Raw genomic sequence first — 26654 nt, forward strand, 5'->3', positions numbered from 1 at the left:
AGGGCAATGTTTGCATATTTATGTGAAACAGAGAAGACAGAGCTGAAGACACACATGACAAAAGTAGGGTTGGGTATGAACTTTTTGGAAAAGTGGCATTCAAAGTGAATGTTACTGTTTCTTTCATGAAAAAACATTTGAGAATGTTCAAGGGAAGACAAGTTTCTGTAAAGACAAGTTAAATTTTGCAGTGCTTTATGCACATCCCTAGACGGAACTAACAGCATGGCATAAATATGGTCCCTCCATGGAGGTCTTGCATATTATGTATGTCACATCCCATAACTTCTCACCAGTCAGTATTATGTAAGTCATTATGCAAATATTTCCAGATAAATATACAATACTTTTTTACCCCATGATGGCAGGTACAGAACCGTCCGGTTTAGTATCATCTAAAGTAACTGAAATTGGAGCTTCTTCATCCTCAATAAACATGCTGCCACAGAAACCTGAAACAGAAAAGGAAAAACAAGATGACCACCTGAAATTAATTTCCAAGCTCACATCTCAGCCACATACATAGTTGTTTTTTTTAAAACATTTACTGCTGACAGCTTAACATCAACATAGGAAGCTGCCTTATACTGAGTCAGACTATTGGTCTATCTAGCTCAGTATTGTCTACACAGACTGGCAGCGGCTTCTCCAAGGTTGCTGGCAGGAGTCTCTCTTAGCCCTATCTTGGAAAAGCCAAAGATGGAACTTGAAACCTTCTGCTCTTTCCAGAGCGGCTCCATCCCCCGAGGGGAATATCTTACAGTGCTTACATGTGGTCTCCCATTCAAATGCAACCAGGGCTGACCCTGCTTAGCTAGGGGGACAAGTCATGCTTGCTACCACAAGACCAGCTCTAATCTCTTATCTGGTCCTCCTATCTTATATAGGATCTGATATATGGTCTTGACTATACTAGGCCACCATTAGGCTGTTGTATGCATGGTGCTGGATGGCATAAATGGAGTATAAGATTGCCGGGCTAGAAAGATGGAACCCTTCCTGTCAGGCCATCTATTGTGGCCTGCCAGGTGCTGAATAACTCTACCCGTACTCCTGGTTTTTCCAGTCCCAAGTATTCAGAAATCAAAAGATTTATTGAGCTCCTCAGAGGTACCATACATGCTTGGTACATCACAAGTTGTGCCTGCCTGTCCCAGACCCTAAGCATGACACCCCAATTTTACTCCTTTGCCTGTAAAAGTGGTAAAAAAGAAATTATTTTCTACCTCAGAAAAATGTTGTGAAGTTTAATAAAATGATACATGACATTCCTGATGCAGTACCAAAGCTTCAACAATTATTTGTTAATTCAGTGCTTTGCTAACTTGGCAAAGAGGCACCTTTGTATAGTAGACTTCAGAAGTGTTATGGTTTTTCAAACAACAACATATCCCCCTATAAGCTCTCCTGTAGGCAGAAGTCAGTTTGAGGGAGATTGGAAAGAAAAACAGCCAGGTAGGGAAAAGGTTAAGTCCCACCCACTCTTTTTCTATTCCTGATTGCAGCCTCCAGCAGTTTCTCTTCTTAAAAAAAAATGCCAGGAGAAAGTTACATGAAATTCTGTGTAAAGTCTACTTCAGATTGGCTCTGAGATTAAGAATTTGAGACCATTCTTAATTGTGATATAGTTGATCTACGCATACCCATCTTCTTCCAGAAGGCTTCTTTGTAGTACATCATGCATTTGATAACACAACCCATGGGAAGGCGGTGGATTAACTGGTTTCTTTTTGTTGGCAAGTCTGGCTTGAAATGGATCTTTGTGGTTAAGACTGGGGGAATGGCACTAATCACATACCTGCCCTGTAAGAATATAACAGGTAAACATCAGACACATATTTCATAAGAATAAAACTCATTTTTGTTGCAGTTAATTATAAAGACCAATGCATATTGGGCATGAGCCTCTTATATAGGAGTACTACACATCTTCTGGATACATTTGCTCAGGACATCACATCAATCAACTCAGCATGTACATTTGCCCAAGATTAAAGCTGTGAGCACTGCGGTGGTCCAGTGATACAATCAGAAGAGCAAGCAAGGTACAAAAGACGGCAGACAAATGCCAGAATCTGATTACAGTATCCTGTGAGGGGAAGCCATCATAAATACATCAATAAAATAGATTTCAAAGACTTCCTGAGTAGTGTGAGAAGGATGCACAAGGGGCTGATTGCATTTGGCTAAAAGCTATAGCAGATATGCCTCCTATTAAATACATACTATTTTTTATTCTTACTGGATTACCTCATATATCTCATGGTTCAGTGTCTCCACAATGACATTATCACCTGACTGATCAACACGGATTACAGGTCTCTCCAGCTTAACTTTGCCTTTGAGTTGCTCCATTATCTTCTCCGTAATCTGTCCAGAACCCCCGACAAACTTTCTCTCCTGGGAACAATCATCACATCAACAGAATTTTAAGATACTGTTATCCTCAGTAGTAAATGACTGGTATACAAGAGCCTGTATGTAGGTGGTCTGAGAGAAAGAAATCCAGAGTTAGGTTTCAATTTATAGTAATAAATTATAACAGTCCACAAAGAAGAATGGTCTCTTGAAGATTTGGATTATGAGGGGAATAAAGCTATTCCTACCCACATATCATATAAATCAGTGTAACAACTATTCCTCAGCTAAAACACAGAAGTGGTATATATGAATTTCATAATCTCTGAAATGCACTTGCCTTAAAGGCAGCTACATTGAAAAACATGGAGAAATTATCTCAGACAAAATATCCTCTGACGGAGCAATAGGCACCAGAGAAGCTACTGGGGTCTTACACAGAATCATAAGAGGGTGGTTTGGGGCTGGGAATAATTCACCAGTCCTATTAAAACTGATGAGCAGAGCTCAGTTGGCTCTGCAAGCCCCCTCTTCCAGACGAGCACATCAGCTGCATTCTCCATTGCTGCAGATGGGAGCTAGAGTGGAGTGGGGAAAGGAGCCTCCCAACACTGGGGAAGCCTCCCTAATGTGCTCTACACTGCTGGGAGAAGGGAAAACTCCTAACATCATCAGATTCCCTCTGACAGGCCATGAGGAGGAAGGAGGTGGTGCATTTTGAGCAAGTGATCATAGAACGTGCTGTGCAGAGTGGCACATTCACAGCCCCTCTGTAGTGTTCTGAGAAACACGGCAACCAGCTTTGAAAACCCAGGAAAAGCAGTCATATGACCTAACAACCCAAGGTACTGGGGCTCTTCACTGACCTGGGTTAAGATTTAAGGGTTGGAAGCAGGGTTACCCTGATTCGGACTATGAGAGCTTGAAGGATTTGCCCTGGCTCACATGGGCATGCAACCCTGGGTTATCTGCCTCTAATCCAGGTTTAGATGATCATGTGGAGAGGTTTACCATGTTACTGCCAAAAAGATGCATGGTGACATCGGCACTGATTACCTGATGGGAAGGTGGACAGCACTGAAAACCACCCACCCAACAGGTAATCAACATGGTCAATTACCAGCACAGACCATTATTTGGACAGACCAGGGACCCGATTGTGGAAGGAGCATCATGCACACACCTACCCAAGTTCTGGAAGAGGGTTCCTTTCCCCTCCTCACTGCAGCACTCACTGAATCTTATCTGAAAGGGCAATCCATGTATGACCATGATCCATGTGGATTGCCTTTGTTAGGCAAGAGCATCTGTGTTGATGTCAATGAGCACACAGCCTCGGATATCAAGAAGTCACCTTAAAGCTACTGCAGCAGTTGCTACAGTTATAGAAGTTCCTGAATGTTTTGCTCCATAGGGCAGATAGCCCCTTTGGAGAACAATTCTACTTAAGAAAACAGTGCTGAGAGAGGAAGAGTAGCTCTTTTATCCAGTACTATCAGCCTGATCACCCTTTCCTGTGGTTATTTAGAAGCAAACATCAAAATAACCCCTCAGAATCACCCACTATCTCATCCTGTTGTGTCCTTTGTTTAGCAGGGCAATAAACACATTTGGGCTGATTTAATGATATACAAAATTACATTTACCTAGCTGAAGTACCTGTCAAAAATGATGGGAAGAAATGTGTATCTTGGTAACATTCCCCGCCCCACTTCAGAACAGGGAGTGTGTAGTGTTGATCCTGTGTTGCTGACAATCATTGATTTTGTGTGATGGAGGGTGTGTGTGTCCCATTGTAATTGTCAACGTGGTTTTGAACTGTAGTGATCAAGTTTGTAAGAGGGCCAGCAGATGGCCCAATGAACTTTGTGAAAAGGGAAGCAAGGAATGACAAAGGTACATAGGAGACCATTACATAGGAGGTACATAGGAGGCCATATTCAGACCATTGGTCCATCTAGCTCAGTATTGTCTACACAGACTGGCAGTGGATTCTCCAAGATTTCAGGCAGGAGTCTCTCTCAGCCCTATCTGGAGATCAAAAATTAAAAAATCACCACCAGAATGCATGAGCACAGGACACACACACACACACACACAGAGAGAGAGAGAGAGAGAATGACTTATTCACTGTTCCTACATTGGAAATAACTGTTAATTTAAGATTAAAGATTTGAGGTGCTGATTTTATATGGGGGAATGGAGTGGACAGGCATTTTGATTTTTCTGAACCTTTATATTTTCCAGAAGGTGAGGGATAGTATGGGTTTCAAATATAAGAACCAAGAGCACATTTAGAAGTTCTGTATGTTAGACATTACAGTCTTAATACGTTTGGGAATACTATATTGTCATAAATATTTATTTTGTAAAATTAATAACTAGACACTCATGTCAAGGCAGAAAAGTTAGAAACATCTCAAACAAACAATTAGAAATATCTATTACTAGCAGGTCACCACTTAATTAACAGTGACATTTTAGTGTTTCAAATGTTAATGAGATATGTACTCTCTCATGAACACCAAATACATCAGCTAGTTTCTGCATCACTGAAGACTGCAGAATGAAAAACAGAGGTTTAATTTAATGCTCTCTTGAGAGAAAATGACATAGCTTTCTTTTCTTGGAAAAGAAAGCACTGCAATGGTAAGAAAGAAAGTGTATTAAGAGTACCTACATATATGGACACGAAGTGGCTGTCAAATAGCTAATCACTGGTTGTGTTTTTACTAGAACTATAGTAAGCAGCTTTCTAGTACGTTTGACACTGATACCAGAATGGGGACAAACTGCAGAAACAGTTCATTTTCTTGTATGCCAAAAGAAAATGTCACGCTCTCTTTATTTTTAAGAAAAGCCAGCAAATCAACATTTAAAAAATTAAAAATTCAAGTGCCACTGTCAGAATTATTTGTTTGTGAGGACAATACCTTCCTGGAACCAGAGATATTATGACTTCCTCTTATTATTAGCAACATTGTAGGCAGCAGAGATGTTGAAATTATCACGAGAGAAGCACCTGGTGGTGTTGTTCCCGAGCCAACATATTTTAGGATTAATTTAAAATAGTAACAAAGCAGTAAAGCAGATGAAATGGGCAAATGTGATGCCTGCTATCTTCCATATGAAATAGGTTGGTTATTTACAACCACCTCTTTGCAATTCTTCACTCCAAAGTTATTGTCTAAGCTGCTCTGAAGTCATGGAATGTTCATGATTGTTCTTACTGGTGAGGAGAAGACACTGCAGAATATTGATAAACAGTGCAGTTCTAGCTAGATAAGTCAAAGTTTGTCTAGAAAGCCATTTTATACTTGGTGAGCACGAAATGTAAGCCAAGGAAGAGATCTGGGCTTTATTTGAGTAATCGACCAGGGCTCTTCCTGAGAAAATACTTTGAATTCCATGAGCATATATAAAATACACTTTCCTCAGTACTGAGTTACACAGCTGCTCCCACACATCTGGAATCAGCACTTCTAGATCAAGGAATAGGATTTCTAGGCAGGATTTCTCCAGATATTTTACTTCGGAAATTAAGCAGGCCGGGTGAAGGATGCATAGTACCCGAAAGACAAACTGAGGACAAATCGAGATTCACATTTATTCTTCATTCACTATTTTTTTCAAAGATCACCCACATGATATAATTACCAAATCATCAACTTCCAATGTTTTCTGTATCCCCTCCCCTCCATGTATCATGAGACCTCATTTGTGATAATTTGTTTTTGTAATTGCTACTCCATCATGTCCAGTATGGATAGACAAAGTCTTTTCTGGGCTCTGTTGCCTTTAAATTGAATTCTACAACATTCTCTGAAAAGGTCTCTCTCCATGACTATTATTTCTCAGAAACAACAACAATTTAAATAGGTTTGCTCTAACTGATGGACTTTCCCAAATACCCTTGTGATTAGGTCATCCAGTAAATAATACTTCAGTAGCATATATATTTAGCTAGATATGCTGGTGGTATACTTGCTTGAGGAATTCTTAAATACCTAGTAACTGACTGGTAACCATGGAAACTAAGTAGGATCATTAGTACAACACACAGCAAACACTGTACTGAAGGCAAGATGGTGTGAATGAGAAGGGTAAGAAATTAAATTAATCTAATTTCAACAGAAGCCTAAATGAGGAGCCACAAAATGACTTTTATCTTCTATTTGGTTATTCCAGGATTGTTAAACCACATTGACTTTTTGCACAATGTTCTTAATTATTCTTTAAATTCTCTATCAATCACAAATGGTTCAATACCATATTAAAAACTCTTGAAAGGAAGGGCACAAATATAAATTTACCTACCTGCCCTCCATTGGTTACAGAAAATATCCTAGTTGTTCCCCCACACAGCTTCACATACCACAGGAACCAGAGAGCAGAGACCTCGTGTGTTTCAGAAGTGACATTGACGTTTACAAAGAGTGTAGCAAACTCCCTGGCAGCTCTGTGTACAATCCAAAAGGCAGAGATGACATAAACTGAGACACATCCATTTTATTTTTCTGTGCTTTAGAGTACTTTTCTCTCTTAATAAGTTATTAAGGGGACTACTTTACAAATCAGAAGAGTATGAAGAATTTTCTTCATTTGATTTGAAGAGGTTGTATGCATGAGTGATATGAAGAGTGCCATAGGCCTTCCCCTCTTAGCCATTAATTACTTCATTATTACATTCCAGATGCTACCAGTTTTATTAGAGAACATCCAAACACTCTATATCATGCAAAGACTATGACCATTTAAACAGCAGACAGCATAGTAACATTGTACTATGTAACATAGTAAACCAGGGCTGTTCAACTATGGCCCTCCTGCAGATGTTGGCCTAAAACTCTCCTTATCCATGGCTATTGGCCACTGTGGCTGGGGATTATGGGAGTTGTAGTCCAAAAACAGCTGTGGGGGGCTTTGTTGAGTAGGCCTGGTATAAACCAATGATAAACAGACAATGAGGCAGCCACCTCTTCTTGGCTATTGGTCTAAAAAGCAATGGGCATGCAGAATTATCAGATTCAGCACAACAGGTAGGAACCCATCAATGGCTGAGCAGGACTCAGTGGCCACTGCTGATCTCTGAGACCACTTCCACACCCATAATTTTTGTGTGATTTTCTCAGGGTCTACCCAGGCAGGAGAGGGCCCATGGAGTGCAGTTTGGCAAGGGCCCCCCGATTCAGCCCTGTATTCTGGCTTTAATTATTAATTGAGTGCAAATGGTGATTGATATCTGTGTTGTAGAAAAAATATATATTTAGTAGTGAAGTTTGTCTCTTTATTTCAAAAAAGTCTATTTCTGTAGTGTAAGTTTTACAGGGTATCTCATAAGCATAACTCACTGTGAGGTTAAAGTGATCACACCTCCCCACACTGGTTTGCCAAAGTTCTATCTGTTCCTTTCGCTCAGCTTCTAAAATGCTTAGACATAGAGAAGCAGGTGGATCTGTGGGATATCTATCAGATTATGAGGAATGGTACCAGATATCATACCAAAACCTTTTCATTTGCTCTTCAAATAATTCAAGAACAGACAGTTATTCCCATATATGTATCAATTTGGAAAGAGCTAATTCAAAGTCTTGCCCTTATTGTTCAAGTTTTAAACATGGCATCTAACAATGTCAATGCTAAACAGTTTTGCAAACCATCAGTGTTGCAACTGCATTAATGGTTGGATCTTTACAACTTTTTCTGTCTTTGCTTCTGATGGTAGAATGACTTTATTCTGATGCATAATTGTCTGTATGATCTTGGCACAATTCTGGCAGATGGCACATATTATGCAGAAGGAATGGGGAGCATTACTGACCAATTCTTTTCAGATTTAGGTCTCAATCTGCACTCAAGAGAAAGTTAAGCATGCTTATGTCCTATTGAGGACACAGGGATTCAAAACATTAAACAATAAACTACATGTATTTAAGACTTCAAGCCCTAAGCAATAAGTGGTGTTTTGTTTTTTTACTGCTTCCTATAAAGTGCAAAAGATGCCACACTTGGAGGTACTATAATTGCCAATGAAATCAGACTACTTCTGAGTAAAGGCAGAACGCATTGGAGTGTAAACCACACTGATGTCAATGGAAATAATACCTCACATCAACTTCCTTCTGGCATGTATTCTTCAGTCCTTTGGGGTGTGCTGACCCTTCCAATGAAGGCGAAAATACACCTACATAGTGGCGTGTGTGTGTGTGTGCGTGCACGCGCGCACGCGCGCGCGCACACACACACACACAGAGTTATGGTCAAAGCACAGGTCTTTGCAATGGTTGAGTCATGTAATATTAACCCCATGGAAGGCAGACAGATAGCAACCTTTATCTTGATTTCTACTACAATTCTCTGTGAACCCTTAAATGTCACATGTTTACTACCAGCAATCAAAGCTCCATTAAATGTTGATGTGAACTGATGTCACCTTCCCCTCTTCCCGTAAATTGAGCCATTTTGGAAGGGTGGTATATAAATCAAATAAATAAATAAATAAAGTTATATTATTCTTTAGAACACATATCAGGAACTTATACGTTTTGTTGTTGTTTTTGCCATTTTTGTTTTTGGGAAGGGAATGCCTATTCCTGAACAGTCTGTACAAACAGAAGTTTGAGGTAATGAAAATCTTAATTATAAGGTATTTAATATTAGGATACAAGGAATTATACAACCTGACCTTTCATCTATGAGCTGACATATTTGCCTACAATGTCAGTGTACTGTGCTTTATCCATTGTGCTAGCACAGCAGTAAGTACCTCCTATCCTAATTACCTACTTCCGGGCATAAGAAATCCAGGAAGATTTGTGAAAGCTCATCACCTTTACAACCAGGATATTATATTTTGGGATATTCAGAATATATGAAACTCTGTGCCATGGACCTCAAATCATGATTTGATTGGTGATTTGATGGATTAAGTACTACGGCCAGTTTAAAATTTATGATATCTGCTTTGTTGCTGCTGCTTCTTACAATGCTTGCAACAGGTACAGCAACTGACTGGAAGTTTGGAAATTGATTGGAAACTCCCCCAGTTAGAAATTCTGGAGACAGTATGAGCTTTTTTATGGTGGCACCCTCATGGTGGAATGTTCCTGCCCAAAAGATCAATTGGATCAGCACTTGTATAATATTTCCATCTGATAAGGCTTTTAGGGGTTGTAAAGGGTGTTTTATAGCTTTTATTGCCATTACTAGTGTTTTTTAGCCTGTTACAATAACGGGCGCTAGTGGTTCCCCCCCCTTACCTGCCGCGGCCGCGCCGCTGACCGCCCGCCCTCCCAACTGCCGAGTCCTCCTCAAGCCCAGCCCACGTCATTCGGGCGATAAAAGTCCAAATTTTGAGAAGGAGAGAGGAGCTCGCAAGCAGAGCTCCTCTCTCTTTAAAGCCTCTTCCCGAACTGGCGCTTTGGGCGCAAAGGACGCCTATTGTGTCCTTTGCGTCCATAGCGCCATTTTGGGCAGTGACTTTGCACAGAGAGGAGCTCTGCTTGCGAGCTCCTCTCTCCTTCTCTAAATAGGAACTGTTATCCGCCGAAGGACGTGGGCTGGGGCTGTGGAGGTCTTGTGTGGGTAAGGAGGTCTCGGCAGCTGGGAGGGCGGGTGGGCGGGCGGCGGCCGCGGGGGGAAATTACATGGGCCGATTTGGCCCTTAATCGGGGGGGGGGGTTTGGTTTAGAAAGGAGGACTCGGGCAGCTGGGAGGGCGGGCGGTTGGCGGCGGCGGCCGCGGGAGCAATTTGTTGCTACGACGATGGGGACATCAACCGTTGTTTGGGGCACTTCAGCTACTTTGGCCAACATGGCCGCCCGTGTCTGGGCGGCCGTATCTTTTTCGGCGGTTCTGAGCATGCGCTCCGCACATGCCCAGAACTGCCAAAAAAGACACGGGCGGCACGGGATCACACACAGGGCTTTTGTTATAGAGGATGAAGCCTTATAGCTGTTGGCTGACATCCTAACAAAACAGCATAGAATTTGTAGACAATCCTATGCATTTTGACTCAAAGGAAAGCACCACCATGTTCAATGGGGCTTACTCCCTCGCAAGTATGTTTTGGAGTGCAGCCCTACTCTGTCATCCTCTTGGTTGAAATTACACACTGATTATCTCAAAATTTTCATAAACTTGTCACATTTATCATTGATTCCCCTCCCCCCACTGCTTGTCTGGGCTTGGGCCAATCTGTCAGAGTATTAATTTAAAGGTACAGTAACAAAAGCTATTCCATTCATTGTGCCATTAGTTCTCACTAGGGAGGAAGACAATCCTAGAAGGATAGCCCTGTTAGTCCTTTGTAGAAGCAACAAGAGCAGTTTAAAGGCAAGCAGATTTATAGTGGCATACTGTTTCATGGACTAGAGTCCATTTTGGAACATCTGACAAAGTGTGTTCTTGTCCACAAAAGTTTATGTCACAATACATCTGCTATTTTTTTTAAAAAAAATGCAATTTAAATTATTGATTTACTTTGCTAAGAATAAATACTGATTTAAATCATTGCTTTAAATTCAGTGTTAAGTTCCCCAGTTCATATATTTCCTGAGCAATTGTGCATATTAAGTGGTTTGCTATGATTAAAAAAATACTGGTTTGTATCTGAAAAGAGCCTTTTTTCTACCTAAGACTATAATCCAAATCCTCCAGTCATGAAGCCCATCTACATTTTTGCACTACAGAGTTTTATCTCAATTTAGAAACAGGGAAGCAACTGTGAAATCAAGGATTTCAATTTGGGTCTCTCTGAACACATGAAAATAATTTACTGGGACTAAGTGTCCAGAACTTTCCAGAAGCAAGGGCTGATAGTTGGAATGGAATCTTTATTTTAGTCATTGATCAGATAAAACACAATAGATAAGTCATAACATCCAGCAATCATTATTCTTCCAGTATTTTCTTACAAAACATCATTTACAACAATATATGACACTCATGATTTTACCAATTGTTTCCTTACACAATGTAGCAAAATTTTGCCACCTTGGTGGAAAAATTAATATCACTGTTGGACAAAAGGATAGACACATAAAAGGCCAATGGCCTACCTGGGAATCTAGACAAACTAGGTGACAAAAGTGCTAGCCAAATATCTCTATAAAATAAACAGTAAAGCAACATATGATCAATTGTCTCATCCACTTCTGACTGACATGTGTATAACTGTTGAGCAAAAGGAATACCGAGATAAAGAACCTCTAAGAGAACTGAGGGCAGCACATTCAAGCATGCCAAGGCAAATGCCCTTCTCGATTTGGCAAGAAGCTCATGTAAATATTTAGCTGGTCTATGAGGGTGAGTTGCATTACCTAAGGAAGGTAAACATCTGACTTGGGCCCTGTCTTCCTAAGTCACTATGTCCCAGATCTGCTGCCTAATTATCTCCTTGGCTTTTAAGATCCCTAAGGAGGCCAACATTGGGATACAGAGCCCATAACTTTCTAACTTCCTCTCAACTCCCTCTTTCCATGCAGATGCAAAAGTTGTCCTTCAGGACCAGAGGAGTGAGGCCTGCTTGACCAAGATTTAATTTCAAATAATAAGGGATCTTTGCAACCCAGACATGTGCTTCAATTGGTATTAACCCCAGTTCTAGCCTTAGTGCTGCATTGGGTGTCGCTCTTGGCACCCAAGGATTGTTCTAATAAATTTGGTTTGTACCAACCCTAGGGGGCAGAAATCCTTGTAATTACTCAGCTGGGAGCCATATAGTAGTTGGGCTAAAAAATTTCCTTTGAAGATCTGAATTGCAGCAGGGGCATAACCACCTTCTTTCCTGAAAAATAATCTAATGAGCACCATTGCACTCTTTTGTGCCTCTTGTGTAATGTGGAACAGATGTGCTCTCCAATAACCATTCAACTAGAAAACTATACCCATAGTGCTTGACTTGTTCTATATCTTGGCCATCAATTTGCCACTTATGCTGCACAAATTCCTTCTGAAACAGCATAATTTGGGTCTTCAGATAGTTAATTTCTAGTTCTTCCTCTCGGCAGTATGTAGCAAATTTTCGAAGAGCTCTGCGCAAGCCTATCTCTGTAAAGGAGAGAATTGCGGAGTCATCTGCATACAGCAGTGCTGGAATTGGTTGCTGGCCTAATTTTGGAGGATGGAAATCTGACTCTAATAGAGAGTTCATCAATGAGTTTATAAAAAACAAGTTAAATCACCAACTTTGTCCAGCAATGTTTTTCAATGAACTGCTTCATTGTAATTTTGTCCCATTCTGCAGCATGTGGGGCATCCCAGGGTGCTTCAGCAGGGATCTAAACAGAAAGAAAATTTGTGCTGCAATCTTAATACACTTCCTTTATTTCCTGGGCTAAATTTGCTAAGATCAAGACCAATACTGTGTGCATGTATTATTATGACCAAGATGACATACAGGCAATTATATATACTCCACAGTCCCTACTAATATATTCATGCAAATATCAAAACATGTTAATATAACTCCAGAATTATATCCATAGAGCTGCTTCACAGATGTGGAGAAAAGTCATGCAAAATAAAATTAAATGGATAAATTATAGTTTTGTGAACTAGGGATATTGTTTAGATCAGTCAGAACAGCTGAAATGTGATTCAAAGAGGGGAAATTTATTCAGAGATATTTTCCAAGTTCTAGAAGTCCACTGAATCTAGGTTTAAGCTGTGATGTGCTTTATAGTCAATATTTCATTCACATTTAACACATTTCTGCATCAGCAGAGCATTATTTATTGTATTTCAAAAATTCTGCCATTAGCAATTGATCTTTCAGTAATTATCAGGGCTAAGCAACTAGATGGGATGGTGGCAGTTTGGGGTATTCAAAAGTAGAACTAGCCCAAAATAGAAAGAAGGGCGGTGGGGGGGAGGTCTGAGCTGAAGAGAAAAGGGCATGCATGAGTAAGCAGTGCCAAAGCTTCAAGAGGGTCAGCAATGCCGAGCACAAACAGGCTTCTAGTGCTTGTATTTCATATCAGCATAGCTATTCCATTGCATATAAGGAAGGGCAGACTTGTGCCTCCAAGGCAATTATTTTTCTGAAGTCCACATGTCACAGGGGAACTTGGCTATCATGCCAGATGGTACAAACTCATTTACACCATATCTCAATGAGAGATACCATATTCTGTGTAGTGATTCGATGAAGAATACTTTCTGTTCCTTGGTAGATTCTTATAGTGATTAATACCTCCATTGTGATCCAATAATTTTCCATGTGAGTCTCCATAAATGCAGATACTTGTTCAACAGTTCACCTAGCTACAATGCACCTTCTGGGTTCCTAAAATACAGTACCTCTTTTCCCAGTTCATCCATAGTCCTCCAAAAATTGTTAAAATCAAGATATACAAAAGGATTCCATACTTGAGGAAAGGCACCATGGAATGGGTAGGATTTTCCCTGAAAAAGACAAATATAAGAAAAACATGGATTTTTCTGCTGTAATCTTAAGTCTCCACAGGCAATAATTAATGTGCAATTATAGTGGTTAAGTCAGTAACATTCAATAAACAAAAGCGATCAAATCACAAACAGCAGACACGGAGTTCATGGCAATGTGTGCAGCAAAGAAATAGTTCTTTTCTGCCCTCATTGCTTCTGCAAGCTCACCTCCAGCAGAGTTTTGAGAGGGCTAGTACCTGCCCCTCCTCCCCTGAATGAGTATTTGAACCCACCAGTTACCCACTGTGAAATTTTTAATGAGTTTTGTGCAGATAAAATATCTCCTATTCGAGATGAACTAGATTCTACCATTAATGCAGAGTCTATTGTGGAGTTGTCCAGCAGCTGCTCTCGTGTAGTTAAATTTGATCAATTTCAGTTTGTGACTTTCAAGGATGTGGACAAGATACTTGGGACACTGAACCTCACCACCTGTTCTCTCGAACCTTGAAGAGAGCTGGTCTTGTGGTAGCAAGCATGACTTCTCCCCTTAGCTAAGCAGGGTCCACCCTAATTGCATATGAATGGGAGACTAGAAGTGTGAGCACTGTAAGGTATTCCCCTCAGGGGATGGAGCCGCTCTGGGAAGAGCAGAAGGTTCCAAGTTCCTTCCCTGGCTTCTCCAAGATAGGGCTGAGAGAGATTCCTGCCTGCAACCTTGAAGAAGCCACTGCCAGTCTGTGAAGACAATACTGAGCTAGATGGACCTATGGTTTGATTCAGTATATGGCAGCTTCCTATGTTTAACATGGCTTATATGATCTAGCAGCAAAGTTATTGGAGAGGACCTTGTTAAGATCATTAATGCTTCCCTGAGGGAGGGCAGGATGCCTCCTTGTCTCAAGAAGACAATGATTAGACCACTCTTGAAGAGACCTGCATTGGATCCCTCAGAATTGGGTAATTATAGGCCTGTCTCCAACCTCCCATGGTTGGGCAAGGTGATTGAGAGGGTGGTGGCATCTCAGCTGCAGGCTGTCTTGGAGGAAGCAGATTATCTGGACCCATTTCAAACTAGCTTTCAGGCAAGCTGTGGGGTTGAGGTGGCCTTGGTCGGCCTTTTGGGAGTTGAAGGCACAGGTTTGCAGTATTTCCTTTCCTACTTCTCGGCTAGGTTCCAGATGGTGTTGTTTGGTGGCTGTAGCTTTGCAAAACAAGAGCTCCGGTGGGGAGTCAAACAAGGCTCCATACTGTCTCCAACACTTTTTAACAGCTACATGAAACCGCTGGGAGAGACCATCAGGGGATTTGGTGCAGGGTTTTATCAGTATGCTGATGACACCTAAATCTGTTTCTCCATGTCAACTTCATCAGGAAATGGCCTAACTTTCCTATATACCTGCCTGGAGGCGATAATGGGCTGGATGAAGGACAACAAACTGAGGCTGAATCCAAGCAAGATGGAGGTACTCATTGTGGGAGGTTGAGACTTAGGAATTGGTTTGATCTGCTTGTTCTGGACGGGCTTGCATTCCCCTAGGAAGAGCAGATATTTGGGAGTCTGGGAGTACTTCTGGACCCAAACCTCTCCCAGATTTCTCAGGTTGAGGTAGTGGCCAGGAAGGCTTTCTTTCAGCTTTGGCTGATTTGCCAGCTACGTCCATTTCTGGAGATAAATGACCTTAAACCGCCCAGGGACATTTCTGCATGGGGCATTGTATAAATGTACTAAATCATCATCACAGCAATCACAAAGAAATATTAGACAGAGAGATGCCACTGTCCATTTCTCACCCAAACACTATCTCACAAAAAGACCAAGCCACAACTCAAGGAAGGAAGGAAGGCACCCAAGTCCCACCTTTGTCAATCTGAGATCCAGCAAAACAGTTAGCAGCAAGCAATAGCACACTAAGCACAGCTTAGAACACGGAGACAGAACTTCTGGCTTACTTAGCCCTGCCAGGGACACAATGCTGCTAGACTAGAAAGTGGTGGTGATACCGCACACTAGTTATAGGTGCTGCAGCACCCTCCTCCTGGCTGCACCCCAGCCTCCTCTCCTGGACTTGCCTAACTTTTGCAACCAGGAGGTCCCTCCACCTCAGTAGCTGGTCAGGGGTGACCTCTTTGTTCTTTATCCTTTGGATCACATAGTCAGGACAAAACATCCTCTGCCGATTAATCCAAGGGTGTCCTGAGCTGATCTTCCAGTCTTCCCCACAAGAGCAGCCTTGGCAGCAGCAGGATGGTGCCCAGTATCTTCAGCGGGGATATTTCACCTTAACATCATCCCAGGAGTAGTCCAGCAACAACTGGAAAGACATCCTGTACCAGGCCACACAATGGACAGTCACTAACTGACCCTGTTCAACTGCCTTTGTTATGTTTGTGGCATAGTCAGTAACCATGAACCCTCAGTGATAGTTTGGCTGCCTAGACAGTCATTCCTCCACCTGGCAATCCATGGCCACTGACAACACACCTGCCATGTGGTCTGTGTCCAGCACCTCCACATGCAGCAGAGCCCACCTGTGCTTCACTGCATGGGAGGGGCTTGCCATGCCACCAGCAGCAGATGTCCCCCCTTGCTCTTCTGTCCCCACCAGTGTGCCATGAGGTACAGGATAGCAGTGTGCCTCCCACTGGGACCGCAGTGAAGAGCACACTGGTGTCAGGCACTGCTGCATGAAGCAGCCCTGACACAGCCTCCCTGCATGACCAGTACAGGGAGGGCACCATCCCCCTGCTGAAGGTGGTGTGGTTGGGGATCTTGTAGTCTGGGGCAAGCAGTTGGAGCAGCTAGTAAAAGCCAGTGTTCTCCACCACCTGGAATGGATGGTCATCCAAAGCTATCATCTCCACAATGGCCCAGGTGATGAGGCCACTTCCCCTCCTTGGGAACAGGAACAGGTGCCTTTCTGCTAGCTGAGGACACACCAGGCCTAATGCTGCCAGGAGGAGCAGGGAATCCTGGGTTGATGTCATCGCCAGTGTTCTCTTTAATATTTTTTATCTGTGTGCAGAATTAGTTTTGTTCTGGGCAGCAGTATCAAGGCAGCATATGCACACATGCATTCAGAGTAGGGCCTAAAATTGAGCAGAATCTAAAATTTACTGAGCAGATATCAAAAACCATGTGAGCGCAAGCACATGGACACACCTTAGAGGGAATGCTGGCTGTTGCAGGTGCTGCAGCATCACCATCGTCCCAAGATGCTTGGGTCCTTACCCCTGCTGACCTATACCTTGTACTGGATGCAGACAGCATGGTGTGCATCACCAGGGCAGAGCTCAAAGTGATCCCACACCATGCTGCTCTTGGTCTGGGACCGTTTTGGTGGTGTCAGCACTCAGGCTGTTGGTTTGTTCTGGGGGGCCACCACCAGCACTGCACTCTGTCCAGGACTGAGAAGGTCCAGGAACAACCGGCGTGACTCCTGCCTGCTCCTCCACAGTATCAAATGCGGGAGGGTTGCACGGCCAATGGGGATTGGGAAGGATAGAGAGAGTGATCTGGCTGGGCTAGCAGCCGGTGATACCACCTCCTCTGCTGCCACAGGAACAACAACTTCTTTCCTGAGAGGGAGAACCTCCTTCTATCTCAGCCGCTACAGGCAGCGGGCGAGGCTCCCCCAGACAGGAGAGCCTGCATACAAGCACATCAGTGGGATGACTCAGGGAGTAGGCCCCTCTCACTGTTGTCCACCATGCCCAGCATAACCCCTCCCTCTGCCCACCACCACTCTTCTCCTGAGTCTGCTTCACACCCTCCCAGACATCATGAGGTTTTTTACATTTTTAAGCCCTAACTCTGATGTGTGGGGAGAAGCATCTTTAAGGGGGTGTGGTGGGCCTGGTAGTGCTCTATTTATGCTCTGTGTGCCACACAGCACTACCTATAGCACTGTGTTCCACACAGAGAAGCTAGAAAAATTAAATCCACCCAAATAAAGGAGGTGGCTTTATGTGGGGCGCTGCTTTTAGAAGGGACCAAACCACAATGGGTCAAGTTGAAGGGAAGGCCAAGGACATGGGATTACGGTGGCCTCTTTCTCTCACCAGTCAGGCATCCACTCACCCACCCAATCAAAAACAAAGTGGGGGATGACCCAAAGTGGTTGGGAACAGAGAGCCTAGGCAGACTGGGCATCAGACAGAAGTCACAACAGCACACCAGCCTGTAAAAAAGTCAAAATAAAAATTTAGTCCAGGCAGCAGCATTCAGATTTGGGCTACAAGAGAGAAAACTACCCAGCACAGCACCCCAGCTATTAAAGCCATTGGGGATTAGCTGCAAGTTTGTGGTGGTGGTGGGGAGGAGAATCCAAAAGCAATACACTTGTGTGGGTGGGGGGGGAAGTCGCACAAGGAAAAAAAAAACTCCAAGCAGCACCAAGTTAAGTCGCTGGGGCTGCTGGTACAATTTTAAAATAATAAGGGGGGGGGGAATCAGCACAACATCACCTCAGTTGTTAAAGCCACTCAGGGTTGGGCTGGCTACAAGCAAGAAGAAAATAAAATTCCAAGCAGTACTCCGTTAAAGCCACTGGTGCTGCTGGTACGTTTTTAAAAAACACACACTAGGAAAAAAATTAAGGGGTAGTTGGCACAGCAAATTAAAAGGATTACCAAAAATAAAAATAGAGCCTTTCTGACTCTCAGTCTCTTTCTCCACTCACTGGGCCAGGCAGGCAAGCAAGCCTAGACCACCAGCAGTCTCTGCTCTCCTCTCTGTGCTGCTGAAGACTCTCTCTAATCCCTCTCTCTTGAGGCACAAATAGCTCTCTGTCTCTCTGCCCACAAGCAGCCCCTTAAATACATTTCAAAACTCCCTTTGGCCTCCCTCTCCCTGTTCTATCCCCCAAGCCAATGGGGGCACAGTTGCCCATGCCAACCCTTGATCTGAATGACAACAAGCCAGGCAAGGAGATCTCAAGCCAATCAGAAGCCAGTGCCATAAAGCCAATCAGCAAGGGGAGAAAGCAGACACAAAATGGCGCCTACAACACATATTGCTCAAATCGATTCACATCAAATCAGGGCTTTCAATTTGGCCTTGAATCAGGCCCTCCATTTTAGAGATGGTTTAAGTTGAGGTTGAATTCATGAATCACCCCCGAGACAGCGCTAATTGAATTGCATATCTCTACTGCAGACTGTTAACCCACAGCCACAGTTCAAGGACAGGCATTCCAGTTTTTTGATCATTGTTCAGTATTAAAACTAACTGATCTCACTGTCATAATAGTGATATTAGGTAGAGATTCCGCTGCAAAATCATAACCCCCCACTAGAGATATACATATACGAGTCAAATCACCAAGCAAAACACAAATACTTACAGAATTTTCTAGATATATTCAGCTGAGTAAAAGTTAGGGCTCTGTGAGCTGGCTCAAATTCAAGCCAACCCGAAGTTGAACTGGGTCAGCTTGAAGGCTTGATTTGGAGCTGAACCACCCCTCTGAAAAATGAGGCTAGTCCAGGTTCGAGCTGAGTCACCCCACCCCCAGCTCAAAAGCCCAATTTGTTAGCTGGCTTGAGGGGTATACTTGTGGAATCTGGCAAGGATTCCTCTTTACAAAGTAAAGGGCTTACCAGGAGTAATTGTGGGGAGGGGCGGAAGGAAAAATGTCTCCATACCTCTGTACCTTCAAAAACAAGCCAAGTAGATTTACTCCTCTTAAAAAACAAGTCAAGCCAATCACTGTAGATTTAAAAACAAGCCTCTGCTGGCTGCGGCAGGGATGACCTGGTAGAGATGGCGACGATCACGGCCAAGATGGCGGGGAATGGCGGTGGCTATGGTGGAGGTGTTGGATGCAGTGCTGGTGGGGGCCAGGGCTCCTCCAACCCCACCACCCACCTCCCAAACTGGCCACAGGCATGACTGGGCCTGTGATTTGGGAGGCAGGGTTGGAGGAATCCTGGCCCCCACCACCAACATGGCCGCTGCTGCAATCCCCTGCCACGCTCACCACCATCCCTGCTGCCACAGCCGACATCTGCATGTTTGTGAAGGTGTGGAGACTGGCTTGGCTTGTTTTTGAAGATACGGAGACTCTCTCCCCCCGCCCACAATACTCTCAGCAAAGCCCTTTACTTGTGAAGGGGAATCCTTGCCAGATTTCCCTTTACAAATATACCCTTCGAACCAGCTCGGCAGGGCTTGACGGTTGGACTGGACCAGGCCTGGCTCAATTGAGCCTGAGCCACCCAGTTCTATTCTAATTTGAACCGAATTGGGGGAAATGGTTCTCTGCACCTCTCTAGTAAAAATGTTGTACAACTCCTGCATGCATCAATGATGGGATTGCATGAACTGTCACTAAAGCTCAGATAGCCCGGATACAACACATTTACATTGTGGTGTTAAAAACTAAACAATAATATCAACATAATTTTGAGCCATTGATTCTCATGTTTATTCTTATCTTCAACCCATAGGCAAGAGTATCTTATTCATTAGTTAATAATTGACAATTTGCTCTGTTGTCAGCAACTTTGAACTAGATCAATTTTCAACTGGATACTGGTCTCTGTTAACTCTGAGGACCTATGCAACATGTATGGGTTTTAATATTTAACCAACAAAAATGCAGATTTCCCCCATTTTCATAGTGCCTTGTTACGTAAACCTTCCTTTCATTTCTGGGGTCACACATTCAAATTATGGCTCTTTGTTTGGAATCCAAGCTGTGGCAGAGCCTGCATCTCTCATGTAGTCTGAACCCTTAAGAGGTGATCAGAGGACTCTCCATTCCCAATGCTCATAAGACACATGACTGATTGTTATGGCAATCTCCCCATAAATCCAGACAGCAGTCCAAGGGAAACTGCAAAGTCAATGCCGATTAAGAGTATTGCACAAAGCCTAATCTGCTGACCAAAGGCTGGGAATCTCTGCCATACCTAACAGCTACTGATAGACCTATCCTCCTTGTATTTGTTTAAGCTTTTAAAGCCTCTTAGTCAGTGTCTATGCCACATCTTGAGGCAGTGACCTAAATTAATTAATTATGCATTACATGAAGACCAGCTTTCTTTTGTCTAGCCTAAATTTATTGCCAGTTTCATTGAGTGACCCTAAGGGTGAAAACAAATCTCTCCACCGACTTCCTTCAAACTATGCTTAAAGCTCTGTTACATTTCCACTTAGCCATCTTTAGTCTTTACTCATACAGAAGGTGCTCTTGGAGCTTTTCTGCACGTGACTTTTACAGCACTTTTGCACACTGATGATTGGGGTGCATTCATATGAGGACGGAATTGAGTCCAAATTCAGTACAGAGACAGCAAGGTACCATTCATAAAGCAAGCGGAATTACTCAGGTTTTATCTTTACAATTGGAGTGTAATGCAGAGAATGTGTGTCAAAAATAGTTGCATTTTCTAAAATGTTTTCCTGAGATAATCCAGGAAAAGTCATTCTGTGGAGTATTGCCCATGTGTGGAGATAACCCACAAGTAAAGTGGATCAAGATGAGAAGGAGATGTGGCTTTGCCGAGTGTCTGCTAACATGATAATACTCTGGGCCGACTTGTTTCCTGTGCCCCGGAGTCAACTTCTGTCCATTCATTTCTATTTATTTGTTTTTTTAAATTATCCCATCCTAAAATGCCTGACTGATTTAGAATATAATAATAATTTGCCGTGGGTTTTCCACAAGGCTGCCACATGTCACTATAGCCAGCTACAGACAACAATGGAAAATGGGGGGGGGGGGAATCATAAGTTGGGAAGGGTTTGCCACGCAGCTCTGAAACCAGGCATAGTTGTAGCACAGAATAGTAAGATTGTGTGTGTTAAATTTGAAGCAGATCCATCACTTGATTAATTTTTAATTAGAAAAAAAAACTGTAAACAGAGAGGGTGTTTCGTTTAAAAATTTCCCTATTGATTTTACATAAGGCTGATATTGGCCACCAGATGGCAGTCTTGTACAAGATTGATGGGGGGACAAGGACAAAAAGGTGAAACACCTTCATGTCTAAGAAGAGTATTAAAAATCAATCATATGACAGTTTGCCTTCAAATTTAATATATAGTGTCCACTGTTCTGTGCTACAACTGTGCCTGGTTTCAGAGCTCCATGGCAAGCCCTTATTTATTTATTTTTTATTGAATTTATATACCGCCTAGTATAAAAATCTCTAGGTGGTTTACAAAGTTAAAACATGAAATATCACATTTAAAATTCACAAAAAGATTTAAATTATGGATAAACATACATTAAAAACACCATAAAATTTAAAAAAAAGCCCTTCCCAACTTATGATACCCCCCCCCAAATTTTCTACTGTCTGTTTAAAAAAACCCACAACAACCACCTTGTAGCTAGAACCCTGTAGCTGGCTATAGTGACATGTGGCAGCCTTGTGCAAGACACCCAGCAAATTATTATTTTTTAAAAAATGAGTAAAACCTTTGATTTTTTAAAAATTGTAAAGGTTTAAAAGAATGCAGGGTATCCACCAGACATGTGCACATCCTGCTCCTTTTCTACCTGTGCACTTAAAAAGAAAGGAGGAGGTGGGGCACCTGCCTTTTCTGCATTATTGGGTAAATATGGGCCAGGAGGACAGCAGAGAGAACATGCAGTATGAACAATCTCTGCTTGGGAAAGACTTAAGGAAACTTCAAAAGATATAGGAATATTAATGACCCCAGATTTATTTATCATATTTATATACAACCTGATATATACCTAGAAGGTGTACATAATCCAAGTTACAATATAAAAATAAAATAAACACAATTAACATTGTCACAGGGGAAAACATTGACAGAATTAAAATAATTTCACATAAAACAAACAGTTTAAAATTAGTTTTAATTAAAAGCCTGAGAAAACAGGTGTCTTAAGGGTCTTTTAAAAAGCAATCAGAGATGGAGAGGCTCTTATTTTGACGGGGAGTGAATTCCAAAGTCCTGGGGAAGCCACAGAGAAGACCTGGACTTGCGTCGCCATCAGACAAGCTGGTGGCAACCCACCAGATTATCTTAATAGGCAGCAGGGTTCATGACGAAGGAGGCACCCTCTTAAGTAGCCTGGACCTAAGCCATTCAGGGCTTAATAGGTAATGTATTTCGCTCTGAAATATATCAGCAGCTCATGCAATTCTTCAAAAATTGGTGTTCTATGGTCCCTTCCGGTTGTCCCAGAGACCAACCTGGCTGCCGCATTCTGTATCAGTTGTAGTTTCCAGACTACATACAAAGGCAGCCCCATGCAGAGTGCATTACTTTAGTCAAGCCCAGAGTACTACTTTTTAAAGAGCATTTACCTTCAGAAATGGGCGTAGCTGGCATATCAGCTGAAGCGGATAAAAAGCACTCCTTGCTCCTGCCTTTACTCCTAATTATGCCTGAAAATGTTTACTTCCGCTTTAACTACTCTCATCTTAAGTAGTCCAATGTTAGACCACTTTCTCCCTCACTAAAGCTCACAGTCTGGAAAGGCTCTTGATCATTTTTTTCTTTTTCTACATCTTTTCCAGCTCTGCATTATCTTTTTGCGATGGGACAACCAGGTCTGTACGCAGCATCCCACAGATTGATATGAGGGCACTACAATACTGAGAATCTTAAATTCAGTCTTTTCCTTACTAACCCCTTAGCATAGAATTTGCTGTTTTCACCATTGCGACATCGCTCCCAATCAAATTTCTCATTTTTTTTAATTAAATCATTTTGCTTTTTTAAAGGAAGGTTCAAATATCAATTTGCTGAAGTGTATATTCTGCACTTTAAAAATATAAAAGGACAGTGTCTGAAGCATGGAGAGGGGGAAGATAGACTACTGAAACAGCATTATATTTGTTGGCCTGCATGTCTGCAAAGCCAAGGGGAGGCAGATATAGGCTGTGGCAAAACAACCTCCACCTCCCCACCAGTCCTGGTTTGCACATACATTTATGTACAACTTATTCATACCTTGTAACTTCTCAGATTCAAAATGCTATAAAAAGCAACAAGATATGTGTATATTTAAAAGCTTTCTGGTTGCCATGAAAAGCAGCTTGCCATAGCATTCATCTTAACAAGACTTTTAAAATGTTCAACACACACACCTCTCTACTCTTGTTTTTGAAAAGTGTGTGCATGTGTGTGTGGAGGGATCCTCACAGTATTCACTCTGTCAACCATGCAACAAAATGCAGTGGACAATGTTCAAGTTCACCATCCAATTGCCTCAGGACTATAAAAGTTAATTATTACCAACAGCTGGGTACTCTAGCCTCTCAACACTGAATTTCCATTATTTCAGCTGTTCTCACAGATTTGGTTTTGCAAACATGCAATCAAGTTGGTGCTCATGGCAGCTTTCATCTTGGGGCAACCAGCAACTGGGGTGGATTTTCACAGGGGTCATCTGAGCAGAGACAGCTTGTTGTCATTCACTGCTCAAGGCAAAAGGCAATGAGCTCCCCTGTCCTGCCCTCCTTGCTGGCACCACCAGCAGAAGCCAGCGGTCATGCCACCCCACCACAGCCTTACAGGCTAGGAAATGCCCTCTTCCATTGTGATGCACTAAAGGCAAAGTATGCTGTCAAGTTGATTTTGACTCCTGGTGCCTACAGAGCCCTGTGATTGTCTTTGGTAGAACACAGGAGGGGTTTACTATTGCCTCCTCCTGCACAGTATGAGGTGATGCCTTTCAGCATCTCCCTATATCGCTGCTGCCCGATATAGTACCGGGGAGGGAAGAGAAAGCAAGACCCATGAACAAAAAAGCTTCTGTGGACTCCCGTTTTTCTCCTTGGCTGCCCGATATAGTACCAGCAGGGATTCGAACTGGCAAACTTCTGCTTGTTAGTCAAGCATTTCCCCACTGCGCCACCTAAGGTGGGTTGTCCTATAGGTGTCTTACAGGTCCCAAAAGAACTGACTTGAATCACACCACCTCTCAGAAATCCAGAGCAGAAACCATTTAAAATCATCATTGTAAAAATTCAAGTACAGTTGTTCTGCTACATAGTCCATAGGCGGAGGCCTTGTATTAGTTACGAGACTTTCTGCAAATACTCCATTTAACTTCAGTAATAACAGACTGTTTTCCTAGACCACAGGGTGGGGTGGGTGGTGGTGGTGCAGGAAGAGGAGTTCTTTAAATCTCTGCATTCAGTAGCAGAAAAACAGTATGTTGTGAATCTGAGGCATGCTGGGAACTGGTTTTCAGCACCCTAGGTACCTCAAATTCACAACTGAAAGCACCTTTCTAAATTGAAGTAAAGCTTGTTCTCCCACCCCTGTTGTTTCCATGGCTGGAATAATGGGCACACTATTCAGCATATGAAGCAAGATGTGATGCCCTACAGCTTGCAAGTCTATGCTAAAAAAAACCCAACAACTTTGGAAGAACATTAAATTTTCATTAGTGTTCTGCAAATCTACTGGGCTTCAAGCCTTCACTCAGTAATACATTATTGCTCATCCACATTGTCTTCACAAGCTCACCATTGGAATATGAATAAATAAGAAGAAGCCTTTCAGCAGTCAACACAACAAACAAACAATCAGCCGTGCTTGAGATCAAGGCCCTTCACACCATGGTTCATCTACAAATATGTTCCAGTATACAATGTGCTGTAGATACAAACATGGCATTCTTACATTTATATGCATGATATTTCTCTCTGTGACATTCACTTTGTATGTCTCTATGCCAAGTTCTTTAGCCAGCCGTAGAACTCGATTCTGAGTAGGTCCTATGTAGGCTCCGCCAACATCTACATAGCCCACTTGCTTATTCTGTCAAAAGAGGGGAAAAATGCAGACATCATAGAAGCCAATCACAAGAGTCAATTCTATATTTTATACTATACACCACATCTTTTGGAGGTATGTAAGAAATAAGAAATATGATTAATAGATGTGTTGCAATAGAAGCTCTAGAGAGCATTTATATTTTACAGCAAAAGACCTCCGTTACAGAGTTAAGCCTGATTTATATAGGCTCCATGACTGCTGCTTTAAATGCAACTGAGCAGAAGCAGAAGCTGCTCCATATGACAAGGAAGCCATTTTTGTGATCAGCTTCTCAAGCAGTTTTGCAAGCTAACACCACACCACTATATGCAGAAGCAGATTTCATATTAATGGCTTGTCAGCAACCACATAGTTGCATATCAACCCACCCACCCCAAACCCCTGCCAAAGGACCTTAGATTTACACATAATGCAATTGGGGGAAATTATTAATCTCGTTTAAGCACTGTGTGCACAGAATTTGTTTTCTTAGTCTAGCTCGCATATTCAGAGAAGATTACAATATATCCTTAATTCACATTTTCACCATCAAAGCAATCATCAGAGCATGTTAAGTAATTAACTCAAGGGACTACAATTTGCTCAAGACTATCCAGTCAGGTTTGGAACAGTGAAAGTCTTTGTGACTGATTCTTCCCAGGTCTAAGCCCAACAGCCCTTTTCTCATGATCCAAGGTGGACACACAGTTGAGGATGCTGTAAAACCACCTCTGAGAGGTGGAGAGCCGATGCACGTACAATTTGAATGCAGGTGTGCAATACATGTGTGCAAATGAATGTGCATATAGTGGGGTTGCCAACATGATCTCATTCTCCCCATGAGCATTCTATGTACACCTCCCGGGAAAGACAGCTTGTGTTTCCGCTTGCAGTAGCTAAAATGTGAGAGAGCTACAACTCAATTTAACTCACTAAAAGTAAACAGCAGAAACCTACCTCTTGATAACAAAGAGTTATAAAGAAATTTCCTACTTCCTAAGGAAACTGGTATTTTCTACACTAATCTCTTTTCTAGCTGGAACATGCTGGGCAGATTAGTTTGTACTATACAAGGCTGTTCCCAGGGCCATAGCTACAATTGAATGGTGGCAGCGGGGGGGACGGGACACAAATGCCCTACACCTGAGGGAGG

General features: G+C 42.5%; 1 protein-coding gene across 2 annotated transcripts in view; it reads right to left on the bottom strand.

Moving 5' to 3' along the window:
* Nucleotides 1-26654, bottom strand: part of LOC128350393 (amine oxidase [flavin-containing] A-like) — a 66057-nt gene that overhangs the window by 13361 nt on the left and 26042 nt on the right. For both annotated transcript variants that reach the window (XM_053308653.1, XM_053308654.1), the window contains 7 exons: nucleotides 25367-25504; nucleotides 13660-13764; nucleotides 12547-12638; nucleotides 6676-6817; nucleotides 2251-2400; nucleotides 1644-1803; nucleotides 356-452 (listed from right to left, as the gene is read on the bottom strand). In XM_053308653.1, the coding sequence (XP_053164628.1) occupies nucleotides 356-452; nucleotides 1644-1803; nucleotides 2251-2400; nucleotides 6676-6817; nucleotides 12547-12638; nucleotides 13660-13764; nucleotides 25367-25504 (884 nt within the window). The remainder of the gene's footprint in view (nucleotides 1-355; nucleotides 453-1643; nucleotides 1804-2250; nucleotides 2401-6675; nucleotides 6818-12546; nucleotides 12639-13659; nucleotides 13765-25366; nucleotides 25505-26654) is intronic.

This window comes from Hemicordylus capensis, chromosome 3 (assembly GCF_027244095.1).
Source record: "Hemicordylus capensis ecotype Gifberg chromosome 3, rHemCap1.1.pri, whole genome shotgun sequence".
Classification (NCBI taxonomy): Eukaryota; Metazoa; Chordata; class Lepidosauria; order Squamata; family Cordylidae; genus Hemicordylus; species Hemicordylus capensis.